Source organism: Rattus norvegicus, chromosome 11, assembly GCF_036323735.1.
Source record: "Rattus norvegicus strain BN/NHsdMcwi chromosome 11, GRCr8, whole genome shotgun sequence".
Lineage (NCBI taxonomy): Eukaryota > Metazoa > Chordata > Mammalia > Rodentia > Muridae > Rattus > Rattus norvegicus.
The window spans coordinates 62,092,831-62,112,645 of record NC_086029.1 but is presented as its reverse complement, the minus strand read 5'-3'; the positions used below and the strand labels follow the sequence as shown (position 1 = coordinate 62,112,645).

At 41.4% G+C, this 19,815-nt stretch overlaps 1 protein-coding gene across 6 annotated transcripts in view; it reads left to right on the top strand.

Annotated features, from left to right (window-relative positions):
- Cblb (Cbl proto-oncogene B) overlaps positions 1-19,815 on the top strand; it is a 167,076-nt gene that overhangs the window by 113,259 nt on the left and 34,002 nt on the right. For 4 of the 6 annotated variants that reach the window (XM_006248258.5, XM_008768626.4, XM_006248259.4 and 1 more), the window contains 3 exon segments: positions 2,506-2,709; positions 13,136-13,321; positions 14,834-15,196. In XM_006248258.5, coding sequence (XP_006248320.1) covers positions 2,506-2,709; positions 13,136-13,321; positions 14,834-15,196 — 753 coding nt within the window. 6 annotated transcript variants of the gene reach the window in all.

Genomic DNA, 19,815 nt, shown 5'->3' with positions numbered 1-19,815 from the left:
CTGTCTGCTGTTGCCTGTCACCCCTCCTCTCTGTAAGGAAAAGTCAGTCAATCTTAGGATGAAGGAGGTAGTGTAAATCCAAACAGTCCTGGGTTAGAGCGGCAGGATCGATAGGCCCAAGAGTGAGACATAGTAAGTATCACATCTTCCAGTCACTGTACTAACCGATGTTATGGCTTTATGATTCGATTTGAGTTAGTTTTAGTTACAATAGTTGCACTACCTCTCTAAGTGACTTGTGTTTCGGTATCCATACTGAAATATATGTGTATGAATTTATCCAATGTGCTTCAAAATCATAGACAAGTGAAAGACATGAAGCCACAGAGGAAACAGACTAGGCATGATGTAATTGTTGTCCAAGGTGGGCCGTGAATGCATGTAAACATTATACTCTGTCTTAATTAATTTGCTACAGCAATGTTTAAATTGTCTTATGAATGAAAGTCCACATAGGCCCCAGATTTCTACTTTCCACCTTGTTATAGAGAACATGAGTTCCTTTTCAGTGTATACATGAAGAGCTACCTTTTTTGAATGATTGGATTTAATGTATAATCTATACAGAAACAGCAATACAGACACACAGGACAGACTTTAACCTTTACAGTAGCGAGATTTCATCCAGTTCTTTTTGTAAAATCCAACTAGGAAGGTTTAGATTTCTTTAAAATTTCTTTGTGTTAAAAGATCAAAGTAAGGAGATTACCTTACCGAAAGTGGAAGATTTCAGTCTTGTTTTTTTATCCTGGGTGAAATTATGAGTTACAAAACTTTTATTGCCATCAGTTCTGAACATGGCTGGTATGTGTGCTCACGGTTTTCTCTCTCTCTCTCTCTCTCTCTCTCTCTCTCTCTCTCTCTCCCTCCCTCCCTCCCTCCCTCCCTCACTCCCTCCCCCCCCTCTTCAAAATCATATGTACTTATGAGTGTTCAATTTCAAGTCCTAAAAATTTTGTAGAAGCATATGGATATGGGGATATTACAGTTTCTTATCACAAAGCAATTCGATGCTAATTTTTCTTTTTGGTAATATACATTGTGAATAAGGTATTTAGTCTGTTAGCCCAAGAGAAGTTAAAGGAAACAATATAGACCAATAGAATCTGCTTCTAAGTAAACATCTGGTATGGTCCAGAGATGTTCAGAGAACTTTTTATAATGCCTCTGAAACCACATTTTTCAAAGTGGGTGACTCAATTCCCACAGGCCAAGTGGCTATAGTACAGTAGTCCTGAGCTAAGTATAGGATAGTTTCTGTATGTTTGTCTGCGAAAATCGTGCTAATTTGTCCTTTTTTTTTTCCTTAAACTTTTTTTTTTAATTTTGACTTTTTACACTGTAATACTAAAGTAAGTGAATATAATACCAAAATGGCAGGGCAGCGAATGTCTTTAACTCCCCTTTCTAGAAGAAAGGGTGAGAGACCATCTCATTTTGTCGGCTCTCAATGGGGAATTTTCAAAGCTATTAGAGCTTAGAGACATGAATTTGGAAAGATGAACAAAACCTCTAACAATCACATTTCTCACCCCCAAATATTTGACCAAATCCTTTGTGGTCTCTGCTTTGAAATCCAGATAGAAAGATTCTTCATATTTTACAGTGTTAGATTCCACATGAGCAAGACAAGACGACAGGCTCTGCAGTAGTCAGCTTCCCACTGTTGAATTGAAACTGAGATAAATCAACTTAAGGAATGAGTTTTGGCTTGAGGCTCATGAGGTTTCAGGCTATGCTGGTGGTAAAGTGTGTGATGGAGCCAAGACGTTCACCTCTTGTCATCTAGAAAGTGGAGAGAAAGATAGAAGAGGACCGGGTGCTAGTAATACCTTCACTGCCACACCCAAGTACACCTCACTGCATTCCACTAAGCCTCGAGTAACAACGGTGACACTGCAGACTGATAGCTGAGCCTTTTAGGGCAAGCGTAAGATGTAGCCCATAATGCTTTCAGCCTAGATGGTTACTTCTCGGTACTATTTTATTTTCCACACTCATTCCTTGTTAACCAAGACTTGACAAATCCTCGTGGATTTAAGCAGAAATATTTACCCACAGTTAATATGCACAAGAACTTTCCAAAGTAGACTTCAAATAGGTTGCTTTGATTGCTATTTTATTATTGCTCTCGTTGTTTTTAATTTTGCCAGGATGTTCTTTTCGTGGAATATTTAATTAGCATTGTTGTTTTGAAGAGGGACATAATTCATTTTTCAGTATCTGAGGACTGTAAAGCCTTGTTGATTAGAATTACAAATGAATACTTGTGAAAATTAAGCTAAGCTTCTTTAGAAGTTCAAGCTTTTTTTTTTTGACACTTGCTTTTTGTTAAATTTAATGCCAAGCCTCATAAAATATTTTGTTGACTTATAACCATTTTTGCTCAACTGCTTCTTCAAGATATCCCCATCCTCGATCCACAAACTTGTGAAACATTTTATAAATGTCCAACTGTGAGACTCTGGATATTTTGAGCCAGTCGGTCTCTTTTCTTCATTTTAGGAGTCTGATGGCCAAGGCTGCCCCTTCTGTCGCTGTGAGATAAAAGGAACCGAACCTATCATCGTGGATCCCTTTGACCCCAGAGACGAAGGCTCCAGGTGCTGCAGCATCATCGACCCTTTCAGCATCCCCATGCTCGACTTGGATGATGACGATGATCGAGAGGAGTCTCTGATGATGAACCGGCTGGCGAGTGTTCGCAAGGTAAGCGTGAGTGCAAGAGTGCAGCTTGCATGCTCCGAGGTGACTCCTCAGTTAGGCTCCAGCACTCCATGTGTGTCTGTATGACTGAGAAAGCACTGTTGATTCAAAACCGAGGTTCACATATAAACCGTATTCCCTTTTTTAAAAAATTGTAGTTCTCATTCCCCATCATGGAAATTTCTCTTTGCAGCTGATAAAGACAACTGCAGAAATCCCTATGAAGCAAAATGCAGAGCTCTACAGCCCAGTCCCAGTCCTTACATCCACAAAACACTCCTGTGTCTAGGGCTTAGGGAACTATGTGGGAAGTTGGCAAACAGATTGGAAGAACCAGAGGGCCATGGATTTTCTGTCTTTCTAACGATCTCAGAAGGAGGGAGTCTCACCAACATGATGAGTGGAACAAGGACAACAGTAAATAAAAGTGGTGGGGAAAGCCCAAGAGGCCTCAACCCTACACACAGAACCAGAGACTGTAAGGAATGCAGAGAGTGGGAGAAATAGTCTTCCCCAGAGAAGAGCACACCAATAGTTTGTCAATAATTAACCTTCAGTCCTGAAAACATGCATACACGAAATATACAGACCGAGTAGGTTATATTTAGAAGGGTGTGGGTGTGTGGGTGTGTTTTTGAGAACAATTAGTAAGGAAAGAGGCCATGAACTTGGAACTTTGAACTTGGAAGAGGGCAAGGAGAAGTATTATGGAAAGGTTTGGAGGGAGGAAATAGGAGTTTGTGTGATTATATATTCTCAAAAATAAAAATAATAATTTTAAATACTACACGCAGTATTGATCAGCTCATAAAATATTCGATGAAAGGGAATCATTTGTTTAAACCTTGTGGGAGTCAGATGAGAACATTTGTATAAAATTAAATATCCCAGAATGAGATTCAAATGTGCAGAAAACTTCAAGATAGGAAGTTTAAAATGGTGAGATTGTACTTGATTACCATTTTTGTTGAATATAGAAGTGTCCACTAGATTTATTTTCTTAACAGAAACGACATCCTGGTCCTCTATTTATAAGAAATCACATAAAATTCATCTTTGTGAATGTACTATAATTCGAGGCTTGCTTGTTAACTTAGAACACTGACCTTATGAACCGAGAGTAAACGCTGCTGCCTCCCAGTGCTTACTTCACAGAAGAATCAGCATGACAGTTGAATAATTTAGACATCAGAAATGGTGGATAGGTGGCTAGATCTCACACTGCCCTTTGTATAGACATGCACGTGAAATCCAGATTACATGGAGATGTTTTATGCTATGAAACTCAGAAGTGGGATTGATTGCTGTGGGAGCATCCCTCCTGGCTCCTACAGCCACAGTACCCATCCCTCCAGGAGTCAGATTGGCCTGCAAGCTTTCCCCAAAGCCACTCAGGTGATGGCAGCCACTTCAGGAATGTCACACTGTGTGCCTGTCGCTATATAGTAGGGAAGTGGTAGGTGCAGAGTCCAGAGGAGGCCATTTCTATGGCTAATTCAAGGCTGCATCAAATATTGCTGAGGAAACCTCTCGGAATTTCTCTGTCCCAGAGTTCCATGCTAACCACAGACATTCCGTTTTACATAGAAGTTCTTACATGTGCAGGTAGGTGGACATCACCAGTGTCACTCTGCTTCGATTCAGCCGTGAGCTGGAAGGACGTTGGCTCTTCTCTGTTAGGGGTACAGAGGTTCCATAAGATAACTCATAGGTTGCCGTTTATTTCATCTTTCAGAGATAGCAGTTGTTGACTTTTGTTTGGCTGTTTAATTGTATGGTCTCTTTGGCTCAAGAGAAAGTTGTTACTCCTCAGTTACTAAGAGTAAGGGAAGAAAGAAGGCTCAAAGAGAATGACAGTGTGAGTGTCCAACCAGCCAACATTCAGGAAGGGGTAGTGTACCAGCTGTGTTACAGGATAGAACAGAACTCTCTTAAGCAAACTACTTAGCCCTCCTCCCATTTTCACCATCCTTTCATAAAGCAGCAACAGCAGTTTCCTACATTATTAGTTAAACTGATCAAATGAGATCACGTGTTTAAGAGGCTAACACGTCAGGTCAGTGGGATCAAAAATAGTGCTTATTTTATTGCCTGTATTCATTGAAATTAAGAATGCCCCAGATTTTGACACACTTCCCAGTCTGAGTTGGTACAGATCATTGAGTTCTGTCCATGTAAAAGGAGCTACACTGGCACACAGAGATGATGCTCCCCCATCCAGAAGACGTCAGAATCCCAGCTCACTGTTCTGGCGGTCTGGCTATGTCTCATGTCCTACGTGAGAAGGAAGTTGCATAGTGACAGTGAGAATACAGGAGTGAATGCTGTCACGTTGCCTTTATTGACTGATGGGACTTTTCCCCTTGAAGTAACAATTTGCATATCAAGTGAAATGTGTTGAGGTGATAATGAAGCACTTACATAGTCACTTTGATTCCTATCTCTTGATCTGCTAAGCCTAAAAATATTCCTTCCCGGGCCCTTTCAGAAAGCTTGTTGCTCAGGTATAGCTTTCAGGGTGCACTTAAAGAGAGTTTATTGAATGACTGGGTAATCTCAAATGGCAGGAAAGCATTTGAGAAACACACAACAGCTCAGATGACTTTCTAGCTAGGAAGAAGGCATTTCTGTTTCCCCTGACTAAATTCAGTGTTCCACATGGAGATTGGGTGTGGCTCCAAAACTAATTCTCTCCAGAACTTCGTGTACCTTACTACTTGGAGAAGGAGAAAAACAGCTGTCCTGAATCAGGTTGTGAATAGCTGTGGTTCTAGCCTACTTTACCTCAGTTAAGTTGATGCTGGACCACTTCTCGCAGGAGTCTAATAACACAAGTTGAGAACAGAGTACAAGATGAGGGACAGGCGTTCCCCCTGGGACATTGTGAGGTGTCTGTTTGGAAAATGAGAGATTTTCACGGTAATCCTCTCTGTTGTTTAACCCCAAGAGAACAATGCTCTCTGGCATCCTTAGCTTCTGTCCCTCAAGTCTGTGTGACCCTTACAACAGTTAGACATTTTAGAAACGAAATTACAGTTCTTTAGTTTTAATTTGATGTCATGATTTAATTAAATGGCTCTTATGTCTACTAATATGTCTCTAGTCAGTTAAGCAGATCATGGCTTTTGTAGTATTTCACCAACCTTTGCCACTTCACTTGTAATGCATCCTTAATTTTGGAATGGATGCAAGCGTAAATTCTTTCTGAATAATTGGAAAACTATTTCTGTAAAATCATGTTTCTGTGCTGTGTTTCTATGTTTTGTTATAGCTCTTTTGCAAACTTACTACAAATGATTATGTATTACTAAAACCAGGCCACATCTAATGTTTCTGTCACCAAGGCATACTCAGTAATTATTTAAAGTAAATGAATAAATGCATTTGTGTATTCTTTCTGAGGGTGGTTACCTGATCAAATCTCTCTCTTTTTAAAAAAAAAATTCTCCATCTTGATTTTAAAAAGAAAAGGTTCAATAGGTTTTATTTAGTGATGAGTTAGAAAACAGGTTATAAACAAAGATTCCCAGCTTTGACATAAGACATTCTTCATGAATGTTCTTCCTGTTTTATAAGCATCATTGACTTGTCCTTTATTTTTTAACTTTTAGTCTTGCTTTCCCAAATCAAGAGTGACTGTCCATCTCGGATCAGCAGGAAGATTCAGTGTTTTAATCTTCCACTTCCATTGTGCTCGCTCTCTCTCTCTCTCTCTCTCTCTCTCTCTCTCTCTCTCTCTCTTCTATCTCCTTTCATAAATTGGTTGATGACCATATGGTACGTACAGTTGTTTTTGCCTATCACAAGCTTTTTGCCTTCCTTAAATTAATAATCCTTCCATTATTACATAGAAAACTGAGCCGATTGTATTTTCCTGTTACCATGGAGATTTCCTACTTCTAGTATTTAGAAGTTGCACGTAACTGAGTTGGATGGATGCCCTTATAGATAGAAGGCATTTTATGATTGCACTCAAAAGTGATTTAAGATTTTTCTCAAATCTGTATGGTTATCCAAATTTCTGAGTTGTTGGATTTCTCAAGCAATTGGTTCTCTGTGAGCCCCAGGAATCAGTATAGGTGGTGGGTTAGAAAGTCGGAGCTTTCTCTGTCATCACAGGGAAAATAAGATACCCATAATGCTAGTCAGCTGACTTTTTAATATTGGAAAAAGTATCAGCAAATTCTTCTTTTAATTGTTTTATTTATTTACATTCCAAATATTGTCCCCCTTCTGGGTTCCTCCAAGAATTCTTCACCCAAATCCCCCTCCCCTTTGCCTTTAAGAGGGTGCTACTCTCCCCCACACACCTGAATCCCCCTTCCCTGGGGCATCAAGTCTCTACAGGGTTAGGCACATCCTCTCCCAGTGAGGCCAGACAGGGCAGTCCTCTGCTACATATGTGCTGGGGGCCACAGACATCCATGGTTGATGGCTTAGTCTCTGGGAGCTCCTGAGGGTCCAGGCTAGTTGATACTATTTGTCATCCTATGAGGTTGCTGCCTCCTCCAGCTCCTTCAATCTTTCCCCTAACTCTTCCACAGGGGTCCCCAACCTTAGTCCAATGATTAGCCATAAGTATCTGCATCTGTCTCACTCAGCTGCTGCTGAACCTCTCAGAGGATAGCCATGCTAGGCTCCTGTCTGCAGGTAAAACATAGCATCAGTGATAGTGTCAGGGTTTGGTGCCTACCCATGGGATGGATACCAAGTTGGGCCGGTCATTGGATGGCCTTTCCTTCTTCTCTGCTCAGTTTTTGTCCCTGCATTTCTCTTAGACAGGAACAATTCTGTGTCAAAATTTTTGGACATAGATTGGTGACACCATCCCACTACTGGGGACACTGCCTATCTACTGGAGGTGATCTCTTCAGGTTCCATTTCCCCACTGTTGGGCATCCCCAGCGAGTTCCAGGAACCGGTCACATCCCAGGTCTCTGGGACTTTCTAGAAGTCCTCCCCTCACCCCACACAGCTGCATATTTCCATTCATTCTTCTGACTCTCTGGGCCTCTCTCCTGTCTCCCCCTCCCCAGCAAATTCTTAATAGTTTATTTGTAGAATTAATATTTAATAAATCCCAGTGGCAGATTCACTACCTGTATCAATGGTTTATGTACCCAAATGAAAGACTCACAGCCTTTATATTTGAATATGTCATAATAACTAAGCCACTGCCTAACCTCCATTGGTTAGTCTGCCTTCCACCAATAATCCGGAGTTATTACTCACTAAGCTTTATATTCTATCTCGGCTGCTCTGGACCGAGAGGGATGACCAACTGGGCCACGGTCTGGGCCACATTGTCCCTGCTCCCTCACATGGTGGCCATGCCTCTCTGTCCTACACCCTTCTCCTGCCATTGAGGCTCTCTATCCCAGAGGATTAGTAATGTCATTAATACCACCAAACTTATAACCACTTACATTTTGATAATTAAAACAGTTCAAATCAATTAAATCAATTTAAACAATTAATATCACCTGTTGAGATAGGATTTCTCCAGCTCCATGCCTTTGTTTCCTCCATTTGAGATCAAAGGTCTTAGATGGAATACATTACCCACCAAACTTATAAAGTAACTGAGAAAAGAGTAAGTTACATGTAAAATACAGCAATTGAAAAAAAAAAATACAGCAATTGATGGGCACAACTTGTAAATGAACCTGAATTCGTTCTGATGCATTATGCATTGTATTTTCTAAAAAACAAAACCAAACAAAGCAAAACTGAAACAACAAAAACCCAGCTTTTATTACATTAAGGTCCATCACGTGATGTGTGTTATTATAGGTGACCCAGCTTTTATTACATTAAGGTCCATCACGTGATGTGTGTTATTATAGGTGACCTGGCAAGCATTCTGAGTGTCACTCCAAAGTTATATGAATATATAGCATAGGAAAAAAAGCAGGCATTTGAACTCTTACACTCAGCCTCGCGTCTACCCGGGCTGGCAGAATATCAGCTTCCTGGGGGCCAAGTCTGTCTCTCCCTTTCATTTGCGGGGACACCCGATGTTCATAAGCACATGATAGACCTTGAGCACTGTTTAGTGCACAGTGACCTGCTGACACTGTTCTTAACTGTGCCTCTCTGAGGCACACTGAGTCCCAGTGCCACGTCTCATTCTGGTTTGTGCTTTGTGTCTGTGCGCCTTGCGACCTCATCCTCCCTCTGACATATGCGCTCGTTAAGGAGCAGGTTACATGGGTTAGAACGAGAAAAGACTGCAGAACGGTGCTGAAGCCAAGCACCGGTTGTTCCATTATTTTTTATATAGTGTAAGTTTAAACTCCTTAGAACATTGCTGTCCTTCTGAGAACTAAATATTATTATCTTGATTTGTCCAGGAGTTTTGTTAGATATTACTACTTCTTGTTTTTTAAGGTGAAATTATATTGATTTAGCAAGAAATTGGCTGTATTCTGTAGTATCTCATTACCTACATGATAATCCTGCATGGTTTCTTCAGTACAAGATTGCATCAAAATAATTCATTACTAAGACATGTTCCACATTTTAAACCACACAGAAAATGCAAAGCTGTCAAGATGTCAGGCTAAATACTCTTCTTAAGTGTTGAGTAATTTAGATAAGCTTATGGTATAGTTATTTTCTGTATTGGAGGTAAATTTTTAAAATTAGAAATTCTTTACATTAGGGAGGAGAACTGCAGTCTCCAAGTAGCAGTTGTTTGTTCTTTGTTCTGCCTGATGTGAGGAGAAATAGAGGTTTCCTGTGACAGCATGTGCCCACTGGCTGAAATTTGTTCCTTTAATTCCCAGAGTGTTCTCGCTCCTCAGCCCTCTCTGTGGAACTATTTCTGAATCATGTGTCACCCTTCCCTGCCTTCTCAAAATTGCTTATGCAGCTGAGTGAGCCAAAGGGCACATGAAGCCACGAAACTCAACAACACAACTTATTTCTAGAAAGTCACATTTTGCAACAGGATTTAAGGATGTGTTGCGGGAAGAGAGAGGGGATGCAAATTTAAATTAAAATCATACATATGCTCACATCAGGTTGTAAAATTCACAGAAGTGTTTAAGGTAAAATGTAAAACTTCAAAGAAATTTAAAGATTAAAGCGGCTAGTCACAGGCCAGGAACTGGTGACCCTCCTACCAGAGGCCCTGCAAGGCTAGTCAGTGTCACATTGAGTGCTTAGCAGAGTTTATTACTTTAATAGAGATGTGCCCCTGGGGTTAGAGCCACATGTGACACGCTCTGTATTACTGCAGAGTAGCCCTTCTGGCAACTTTGTTGTTTACTTCCCTGCCAGACTGTAGTGTACAGTCACGCAGTCCCACAACTGTGTCTCCATGTGTGCGTTTACAGCCAACTCATCCTTTTTACTGTCTCTAATCTGTGGCATCTAAAAAGCTCCACAAGCCACAGTGGAACATGAATACTGTCAGTTTGAATAAGGACGGTCCCTATAAGTATGTATGCGTACATGCTCAGTCCTCCGTTAGTGGGACAGTTTGGGAAGTATTAACAAGTGTGATCTTCCTCGGTTCAGACAGAAGGTGTGTCACTGGGGGTGAGCTTTGAGGATTCAAAAGCCTGCATCATCACCATTGTCTGTCTATCTCCCCCTCATCTGCCTGCCTACTGCCTACCGCCTGTCTGTCTGTCTGCCCACCTGTCTGCCTGCCTGCTTGACATGATAGTCATGGACTCTAACCCTCTGCAATCATGAATCCCAAATTAAATCCCTTCTTATGTAAGCTCGTGGCATTTTAAGATAGCAGTAGAACGGTATCTCAGAAGCCAGCTCACCTCTCCACACTGAACTATCTCTTAGTGAGGCAGCAGGATGCACCCTCTTCTCCTAGAGAAGTTCAAGAAATGCTTACCAGACATTTCATTTTGAGTTTGTTCCCAGTGTCTCAATTTGAGTTTCTTTCAAATGCTTCCAGGCTGAGGCTCCTGGGAGCTTGACTGTGGAGAAAGAGACTGTATTGGTTTTACACTGTGCTTCATAGAACCTTTTGCTTATTGCTTTAATGGGACAGTGCTAGAGATAGCCCAAAATAGAGAACATTAACTGTCTGTGTCTAACTATAAACCATGTGGGAATGTTAGAGTGTGAACTAAACATTGTTATTGTGCACAACTTCTGAATGATACTATTACAAGCTACTTTAAATACTTTTCATTTCGTTATGCTCACAAATTAATACAATAAATGAAGACCAAGATAATAGTTGGAAGCAAAGAGAATATACTTAAAATATTTTATTCTATTTTATGTGGTTAAAAAATTACCTCTATTCATTAATCCTCAGGCATTTAGAGAAAAATATTGACTCTCTGACTCGTTCTCAATGTGCTTATTATAATACAAGCATCTCCCTTGTTCAAATATGAAATTCATTAAGTAGAGATCTTGCTAGAAGTATCATAAGGCGACTTTGATTATCTCTGTATTGTTAGAACTCTCATTAGTTATTGGGAGCTTTTCTCCTGCCCCATTTTTATAATAACCTGCCTAGACTTGAAGCTCCTTAGCAGATGCCTTGCCATTTCCATAATAATGGATCTTATTAAAGGTTCTTCTAAAGTCATTCTTTAAAGGTGTGGATGAAATGAAAGTGACTCCAGAGGATGAGGCCCCTGATTATTAGCATTGCCGAGCAAGAGCAGTGTAGCTTAAATGCTTTGCTTCTTCGACTTGTTGCGTGAAGGTTTTCTGTTAAAGTCACAGATGTGGATCCTACAGTTTGTATGATGGTCACTAGCATTGTATGTTAAGTAATAAAACACATTGCGAATTTTGTCAGGGAAATAAAGAGTAGCTAAAGCAGTGAATAGGGGGAGATTGGTAGGTGTACACTCATGAAACGCTCCATGTGCCCTGACATTTCTAGGGTCCCTAAGCCCCAGCTGCAAGATGTGAATTTGGGAGCTGCGGTTAGTCACATGCAGATGAGGTAATCCTGGACACAGAAATCGAGGCTTGTAGAATCTCCTAAACAAAAAGGATGGGTTATCCCAAAGTTCTGAGAGTGCTAAAGGTGACACAGACCTGGAATCCAGATAAACAAATGGTCTGTTACTCATTTCCCTTAACTCAAAAGAATGGCCCATTCTCCCCAGTGTGAGTGGTTTAGATATTGATTCATAAATTCTGTGTATTAATGCCACACATAATAGTTACTTTCTCAGTAAGTTCTTCTGTCACTTCTTCTGTGTTGGAAAAGCTGTAGGATCTTTTCTTTAAAAGTCTAATGTTCAAGCTACTTTGTAATAGCAAGCGGTGAGCTCAGTACAAGTCCTCACAGCAGGGGAATGGTTACTATTCGCCAGTGTATCTATCGAAAGCATCTTCAGAACCATGTTCTGAGATGGTATTTAATAGTGGTTAAATGCTCTTGGTATAGTGCTAACCAGTATAGAGCAGACACAAAACTGCATTTTTGGTAAGTAACAAGCATTGATCACAGTTTATAGGAATTAATTCAATGCTTATGTAGTAAAAGTATATTGTTTATATTAGAGAGCTAACAAGTAAAATAAATTGAAAAGCTGTGTGGAAATTGGCACCATGTCCAGGAAAACATCAATTACAAAGAGCTTGCCAATGTGCATACTTCTAAACTTTGCACATAGAGCGCACAGCTTCTGCCTTTTACAATCTGCCTTAGCTCATGGGACCTTCTATGCATGTCACCACAGACATCCCTGAGTAATGTTGCACATTCTTATCCGTCGGTAGACGCAGTGACTCCATATCTTGGCTGCCGTGAATAACGCTGCTGTATGTAAGAGGAACACAGGACAACTCTTGCACGTAATGGTGTCATATTTTCGGATGCTTACCGAGTGGTCCCTCAGTTGATTTTGTAAAGTGCTTTGCAAGGGGAATGTAATTCTCCAGCTCCTAAGTATAGCTTGAACAGTGACTCCCAGAGAGGATGAAGACCGTGAGGCAGCATAGAATCTTAATTGTTGGAATACTTGTACAAACCTTCTGAGATTCACATAGCCGCTTTTAACAAAAACCATTTAGCTCGAGGATTTCTTTTCCATATGGAAAATATACTTGGTTAAAATGTGTGTTTTGCATGTCTCCTTATTTTAAGGCTGAATTCATTTCCTAGTATTCCATGAGCAGCATGGGATGCACAGTGTATAGAATAAAACTTGTATTTACAAATAGTTTTTTTAGGTACCTCAGCAGGATGTGTACTGCTGCAGGGAGTGTTTCTGGTCTCCTCAGAGGCTAGACCCATTCTGGGAAGAAAGCCTACTTTGGGTTCTGTGGCGTTCTAACGTGCTTTTCTCTAAAGCACTTCCTACAAAGTGTGAGGGAAAACTTTCCAGATTTGTTACTCAGCCTCCCGTCACTGTCCTCCTCAGAAAGGCAGGATGTTCTCCCCTTCACAAACAGATGCCCAATATCCTCTCTGCTTTTCTCCTAGTGCACAGACAGGCAGAACTCGCCAGTCACATCGCCAGGATCCTCACCCCTTGCCCAGAGAAGAAAGCCTCAGCCAGACCCTCTCCAGATCCCCCACCTCAGCCTGCCACCAGTGCCTCCCCGCCTGGACCTCATTCAGAAAGGCATCGTGCGCTCTCCCTGTGGCAGCCCCACGGGCTCCCCGAAGGTGAGTCAGTGCCCTCAGGAATACAGAAGGCAGTTATCGGGTCCTTCGGGTGCCTATTTCTTAGGTGTGTAACTGTTTATAACAACCGCAGTAAGTTTCTCTTGTTTTATTTATACCAAGCCTGCTGTCATGTTCCTTGCTTTCTTGCTATAAAATTACTATGAAAGTTATATAATTGCTGAGAGCCTGTCTGTAGACCCCAGATTTGCTTAAGTAAATAGCAGAGTAAGATATAATATCTATAAAATGCATTTAAAAGGTCATCATATGCATTACAATAATTTGCATGCTGTTATCAAATGGCATTTTACACGTGCTTTCATAATGTCATAACAAGAAAAATGCAAGGGGAGTGTATTTGCATAAGGGCTTGAGGTGTGATACATTATCACCCATGCTTCAGGTGACTCAGAAGACAGATCGTACAGACTTCCCTTAAACCCAGGAAATTAATTACAACAAATTATAATGTTTGCAAAGTAACTATTTTACTATTTAATATCAGAAGCATAATTTTAACTCAAGCCTGCAGTTCATTGTAGTTTTATGCAGGGTTCTTTTAAATTTTAATAATAAAGAGCATATATTTTATTAAATGTAAATTTATAAAAACTTAAATATAATTTACTAATGGGCTTACAGTCTACGATAGCCAAAGAGTGCAATGCATTTAGTGCTGTTTTCTTCTGTTATGCCGTCCTGAACTTGGCTTCAATCCTGTGACTCCTGGCTAGGGTAGAACTTTGAATCATGTAGACATGCAACAAATTCTTTCTTGTTCCTTGACATTTCCTAATGTAAAAAGCATAAACTTTTAAATAGGCTTTTAAATAAACACTAAAAGCTCCTAAGGGGCATGCAGCGTCCCCTTGGGAGGACTCAGTTCCTCCATGCTGCCCTCTGGCAGTTAGACTGGCGCTCCTTCTTAGCTTCTAAGGACCCACAAAGTCAGGTGAGTCTGTCAGCAGCTGCTCTGCCATTTAGATCCTCACTGACCTGGTGACACTGTTAAAAGTGCCCAAGCAAATGACCCGTGTGGCTTCCACTGTACTACAAAGAGGAAAACAAAAAAGAATTTTAAAATAGTTTCAAATATTTTTTCTTTTCAGTGGCGAAGAAGCAATGAAACGGTGCTATTGAATTTTTCTGTGTCTCTTGATTCACAGGAATTGACAGTTTATTATTGCCATACTAGTATAATGGTAGTTGAAGCATATAATTTTAACCTTCTACTTCTTTCCTGTATGGTTTCTAGAACTCTTACATGTATATCATCATTTGTTCAAAATTCTTAGTGTGGCACACTGATGTAAGTTTTTCATTAATTTTCAAATTTTCATTAGTAATAAAAGAAATGTAAAAAAAAGTCATGTAGAAGCTTATTAGAAATGTAATAATAGCATATTGTGGTTAAGAAGAAAATCCAGTGTTCTGAGTCTGAGAGTCTTTTCAGTGTATGGTACAAACGTCGTGCTTTCTTGGTTTTGTGTTTTGTCTTCCGTACCTCCCCAGTCTTCTCCATGCATGGTTAGAAAACAAGACAAACCACTCCCAGCACCCCCTCCTCCCTTGCGAGATCCTCCGCCTCCACCAGAGCGGCCTCCGCCAATCCCGCCTGACAGTAGACTGAGCAGACACTTCCACCACGGAGAGGGTGTGCCTTCCAGGGACCAGCCAATGCCTCTTGAAGCCTGGTGCCCTCGGGATGCCTTCGGGACTAATCAGGTGATGGGATGTCGCATCCTAGGGGATGGCTCTCCAAAGCCTGGCGTCACAGCAAACTCCAACTTAAATGGACGTCACAGTCGAATGGGCTCTGACCAGGTTCTTATGAGGAAACACAGACGCCACGATTTGCCTTCAGAAGGCGCCAAGGTGAGAAAATGGGCAATAGGAGCTGGAGAAGCAGCTTGCCGAGCTTTCCGACAACGAGAGGCTTCATGAGCTTTCCAAGGGGAGGCTTTGTGTCCAGTGTGAACACCAGACAGCGTTTAGGTCAGTTGTTTTACCTGGATGACACCGTACTTCCTTGGTGCTCTTTAATTAACTCCAGGTTCTGGACAGTGAGAAGCTCATTTAAAGTTGCACGTGAGGGATGGTAGGAAAAGACTGTCCGTGTATAGTAGTGAGATGCAGATGCAGAACGGCTCGTCAGAGATCGGTCTGCTTCCTCACTGTTCTGCTGAGAGCCTCTCGGTCTCCTTGCTCAGTTAAGACTGGGAATGTTGAGTCACTGCACATATAGGCTAGTCTTGGCATGGGCTTTTCTTTAGGAGGACATACTATACTTGATCCAGCCCAAGTCCCAAACCTCTCACCTTCTTAGAAAGCGTGACCCACTTCACTCCTGTCCACCAAGCCAGCTGTTCTTATAAAGCAAAGCAATTCCCACACTTCTAGGTCGTCATTTAAACACTAACTCCCTGTCACCTACACTTAGGAAAGGATCTAAGTGTACAGGCACCTGAAGGGGTGGCACCAGCAGACAAGAACACTGGGTCGTCTCCCCAGAAAGTGTCCCAAAGTCATTTCTGGTGCTTTACTCCATGCTGATCTTAGCTGTAAGATCAGATCTGTGTTATCTCCCTCTTTAGCTCATACTCAGTTGGCCCCAGCTTTTTGTTGCTTTCATTAAGGGGTATAATCTAGGCCTTCAAAACTGTGGATTGGATTTAATGCGTCATCTGACATTTAGGAAAGAGCATATTGACACACAGGTGTAATCCCAACAGGGGAATGAGAGTTTAAGGTTACTCTCGGACACTCAAGGCCAACAGGGCAACATGACACCCTGTTTCCCAGGAAGAGGGGTGGGGGAGATACAAAGAAACTATGCAATGCCATGTACCCCCCGCCCCGTGTGTGTGTGTGTGTGTGTGTGTGTGTGTGTGTGTGTGTGTGTACGTGCGTGCGCACGTATACAAGCATCTTGATGACGAAACGTTACATCCTGACATCATTCCTGTGGTGGTCTATCAGCCGTTCTGTGGTGAAGATCCAGCTGTCAGGGGCAGCATATTAAAGCCAAGAACATTAATTGTAAACCACAACTGCCAGCGACCTGCATGCCATAGGCACTGTTTACAATTCTTACAATTATGAAAATTCCTGAAGATTTCTTCAAGGTTAATTAAACACAGTGTAAGGGTAGGGAGAAAGCACATAGAAAAGGCAGTTTGGTAATATCTTCTAGAAGTTGAAAGTCCGTCCCCAGAGGACTTTTCCACAGCCTGGAGTCCTGGCTGGAGAGAATTTCTGGGATTTGGGTTTTATTTGTGTTTCTCCTTTAGCCTCTGTTCGTTCATTTGTTCATGGTGATGCTTGTCTTGGGAAGACCTTGAAACAAGCTCTCATGTGAATAGATACTTCTCCTCAGGGCAGGTTGCAAACTATTTCTGAATGACTTCAGAAATAGGTAGTGTAGTTGACACCATGGCCAGTTCTTTGAAGACCCCTCTTTCAGGGTTCTTTCAGATGTTACCTCCCGGTAAGTCCGTGGAAATACAAAGCTAGCCTTCCAGAACACAGCTGTTATCTTTTTAAGATGTTACAGTCTGAAAAGTAGGGTGAGGATTTCCTATGGATGTAGATTTATATTTTGTGATGTTATCACTAGCTCTCATATACTAATAGAGGGTTCAGTTGTGGTTACCGACTACAAATGTCACCTCTCACTGAGAGGTGGATTTTCATTCTATTTCTAGGTAACCTCTTAGAGATTACCTGATCTTGGGTTCACACGCTCTCGATCCCTCTCCCTCTCCCTCTCCCTCTCCCTCCCCCTCTTCCCTCCCCCTCCCCCTCCCCCTTCCTCTCTCCCTCTCTATCTCCCTCCCCCTCCCCCTTCCTCTCTCCCTCTCTGTCCCCCTCCCCCTTTCCCTCCCTCTCCCTCTTCTTCTCCCTCCCCCTCCTCCTCCCTCTCCCCTTCCTTCTCTCCCTCCCCCTCCCTCTCCCACTTCTCTCTGTTTATCTCTCTCCCTCCTTCCTTCCCTCCCTCCCCCTCCATCCATTCCTCCCTAATTCTCAGCGTCCCTCTTTCCCTGTCACCTGCCACTTACTCCTTGTGTCACCAAGAAATAAAAAATAAAACTTTTCCTTAATTTCTTATTTTTGTCTCATGATTGAATTCTTCTTTTGAGGGGTAGTGTTAAGAAAAATGACTCTTTAATGTCTAAGCTCCATTGTATGTATTAATGTGGCTATGCCTGTATCCTCAAAGATTATTTCATGTTGCAAAACTGTAGTTTGAACCAACTCTGCAGTAAATATTTTAAAATATGATGCAAACTTGAAGTTGTTACTAATGGGCATTAACACTGTTCCCATCTGTCTTTACTATTGAGAGTCTGAGGACCCAGCTGGTTCTTAGTGATAAACACTGTCCTTAACTTGTCATCTGTGTGACAGTGACATTGCAGATGACCTTATGTAGAATAATCTTTTGAAGGAATCACTAGATAAGGGTGCCGTATGATCCTCTGATTGTGATTATGACTTTGGCACTTTGGGTAAGGAAGCACGTGTTCATACATATGACATTAAACTTATCTGTAAGTTCCACGATTTGCAAGAGCTGGCTTTCAACCGAGAGCCTTGGTGCACATGGGTATACAATGACATACTGAGGAACACCTGAAGACGTACTCTTTAGATTGTGGGGCAGTTAGAGTCACAAGATAGGAATTTTATTTGTGTTTCTCATTTCATAAAAAAAATCTAGGCACCCACATGGTGAGCATATATATACTAAGCTGAGCACTTACACACATGAAATAAAAGCAAACAGATAAAACACGTTTTTAAAACAAAAATCCTTCTCATTATATAGAATTTTTCATAAAGTATTGTTTTGATCTTAGACAATATAGTCTAAGTCACAGGAAAAGATTCCAAACATATGTGTTAAGACTATGTGATGCCTAGAGGTACACAGAAAATCAATCTAGAATAGCTGGGTTTACAGCAAATTATACAGCCCTGATTGGATGACTTCCACATGGCTGACCCTTCAGGAACGGGGCTCATTCCTTCATGCTCACTCAGCTGTGTAAGGAGTTGGATGTCCAACTCTACGGGATGCAGAATGTTGTGAATGGAACAGTCAAAGCACGGACAGTCCAGAGCCAACGAGACAGCTCTCTGATGGGTGAGAAACACCCAGAAAATATGTAGTTCCCTGGAAAAGAAGTGAAATTCTAAAAGGGAAGACAGAAACGGAATAAAGTATTCTTCCAGCTGGTCTCTGGCTGGAGGCTTACAGAGATGACAGACAACTCCCATGGGAATCACAGGACAGAATGTCATGGAGGTAGGAGGCATGCACAGTGATCGGAAGCCAATTTGGAAGGACGTGTGAGGCATATACAAAGTAAAGGCCTCAAACTGGGTGGTGCAGTTGGAAACCAGTCTGGTATGCAGTTTTCTCAGTTCTTTATGTAGGAAAGAGCTTTCAACGTAGAGATAGCACCAGACTAGCATCATCAGTGATGCAGATTTTTAAAATGTAGTATTTCTGGTGGAATTCTAGTGACAGCCATGGAGAAAGGAGGCTGAGCCCAGAGGCCAGCCAGACCCTTCCATGAGTGAGAGGTGTTCGCTGAGGACCTCTTCTGTCTAAACATCTGGCAGCCTGTTGTTTCCACCATTCAGATTCCTGAGACACATCGAATATTTATTTTCAGCTAGATGATTGTGGTCTCATCTGTACTCTCTCGGTTAGTGACAGCCAATGGTCGGTCTGATGAAATGGGTGGGGCTTGAACGTGGAATTCAGAATCACATTTTAGATTTCACCCTCCCAACAACTGCTTTTGGAAAACAGTCACATGGGCTTCATAGAAATGAGCACTGTGCTGTTTGCATGCTTGCGTAATTTCCGCCTCCTATTAGGAAGAACTATACAAAATTTCATTTGTGGTATTAAGAATATGCTTAACTCTCAGGACACGGTTTAGAACCCATTACAAGATGATCAGATAGTAAGCAAGTGATTTGTATTTGCTAAACATATTTGTTTTTTAATACTAGGTTTCTTCCAGTTACAGCAAAGACATTTCCCTGGTCATTGCCTCCATTACTGAGGTCACCTGCTCTGTTGCCTTTCAACATTCATTGAAGTTGTACTGCACATGACACATGTAAGGGGATTTACTATAAAAATGAGTGAGAAATAAAAGCCTGTAGTCTGAAACAGACAGGCACAATGTAGCATTAATTCTGCACAAACTAGTACTACACTTGCAGATATCAAATAAATTGTTCATTTAAAAAAAAAAACCTAACTTTTCAGAGACAGGAGAAATCTTTAAGCTACTGTCCATCAACAATTCATGAAGCCATTAGGTAAAATGCTAGTCACGTTTTGAAACACTAATTTGTTTGATGAAATTAGAAAGGAGTTGCTTAATCCCCTCAAGTTATTGCCCTGCCAGAGAATGAGTGACCTTAGTAATGGATTTTATGCTTTTCCAATAAATCTCTATTGTCTGTATGAA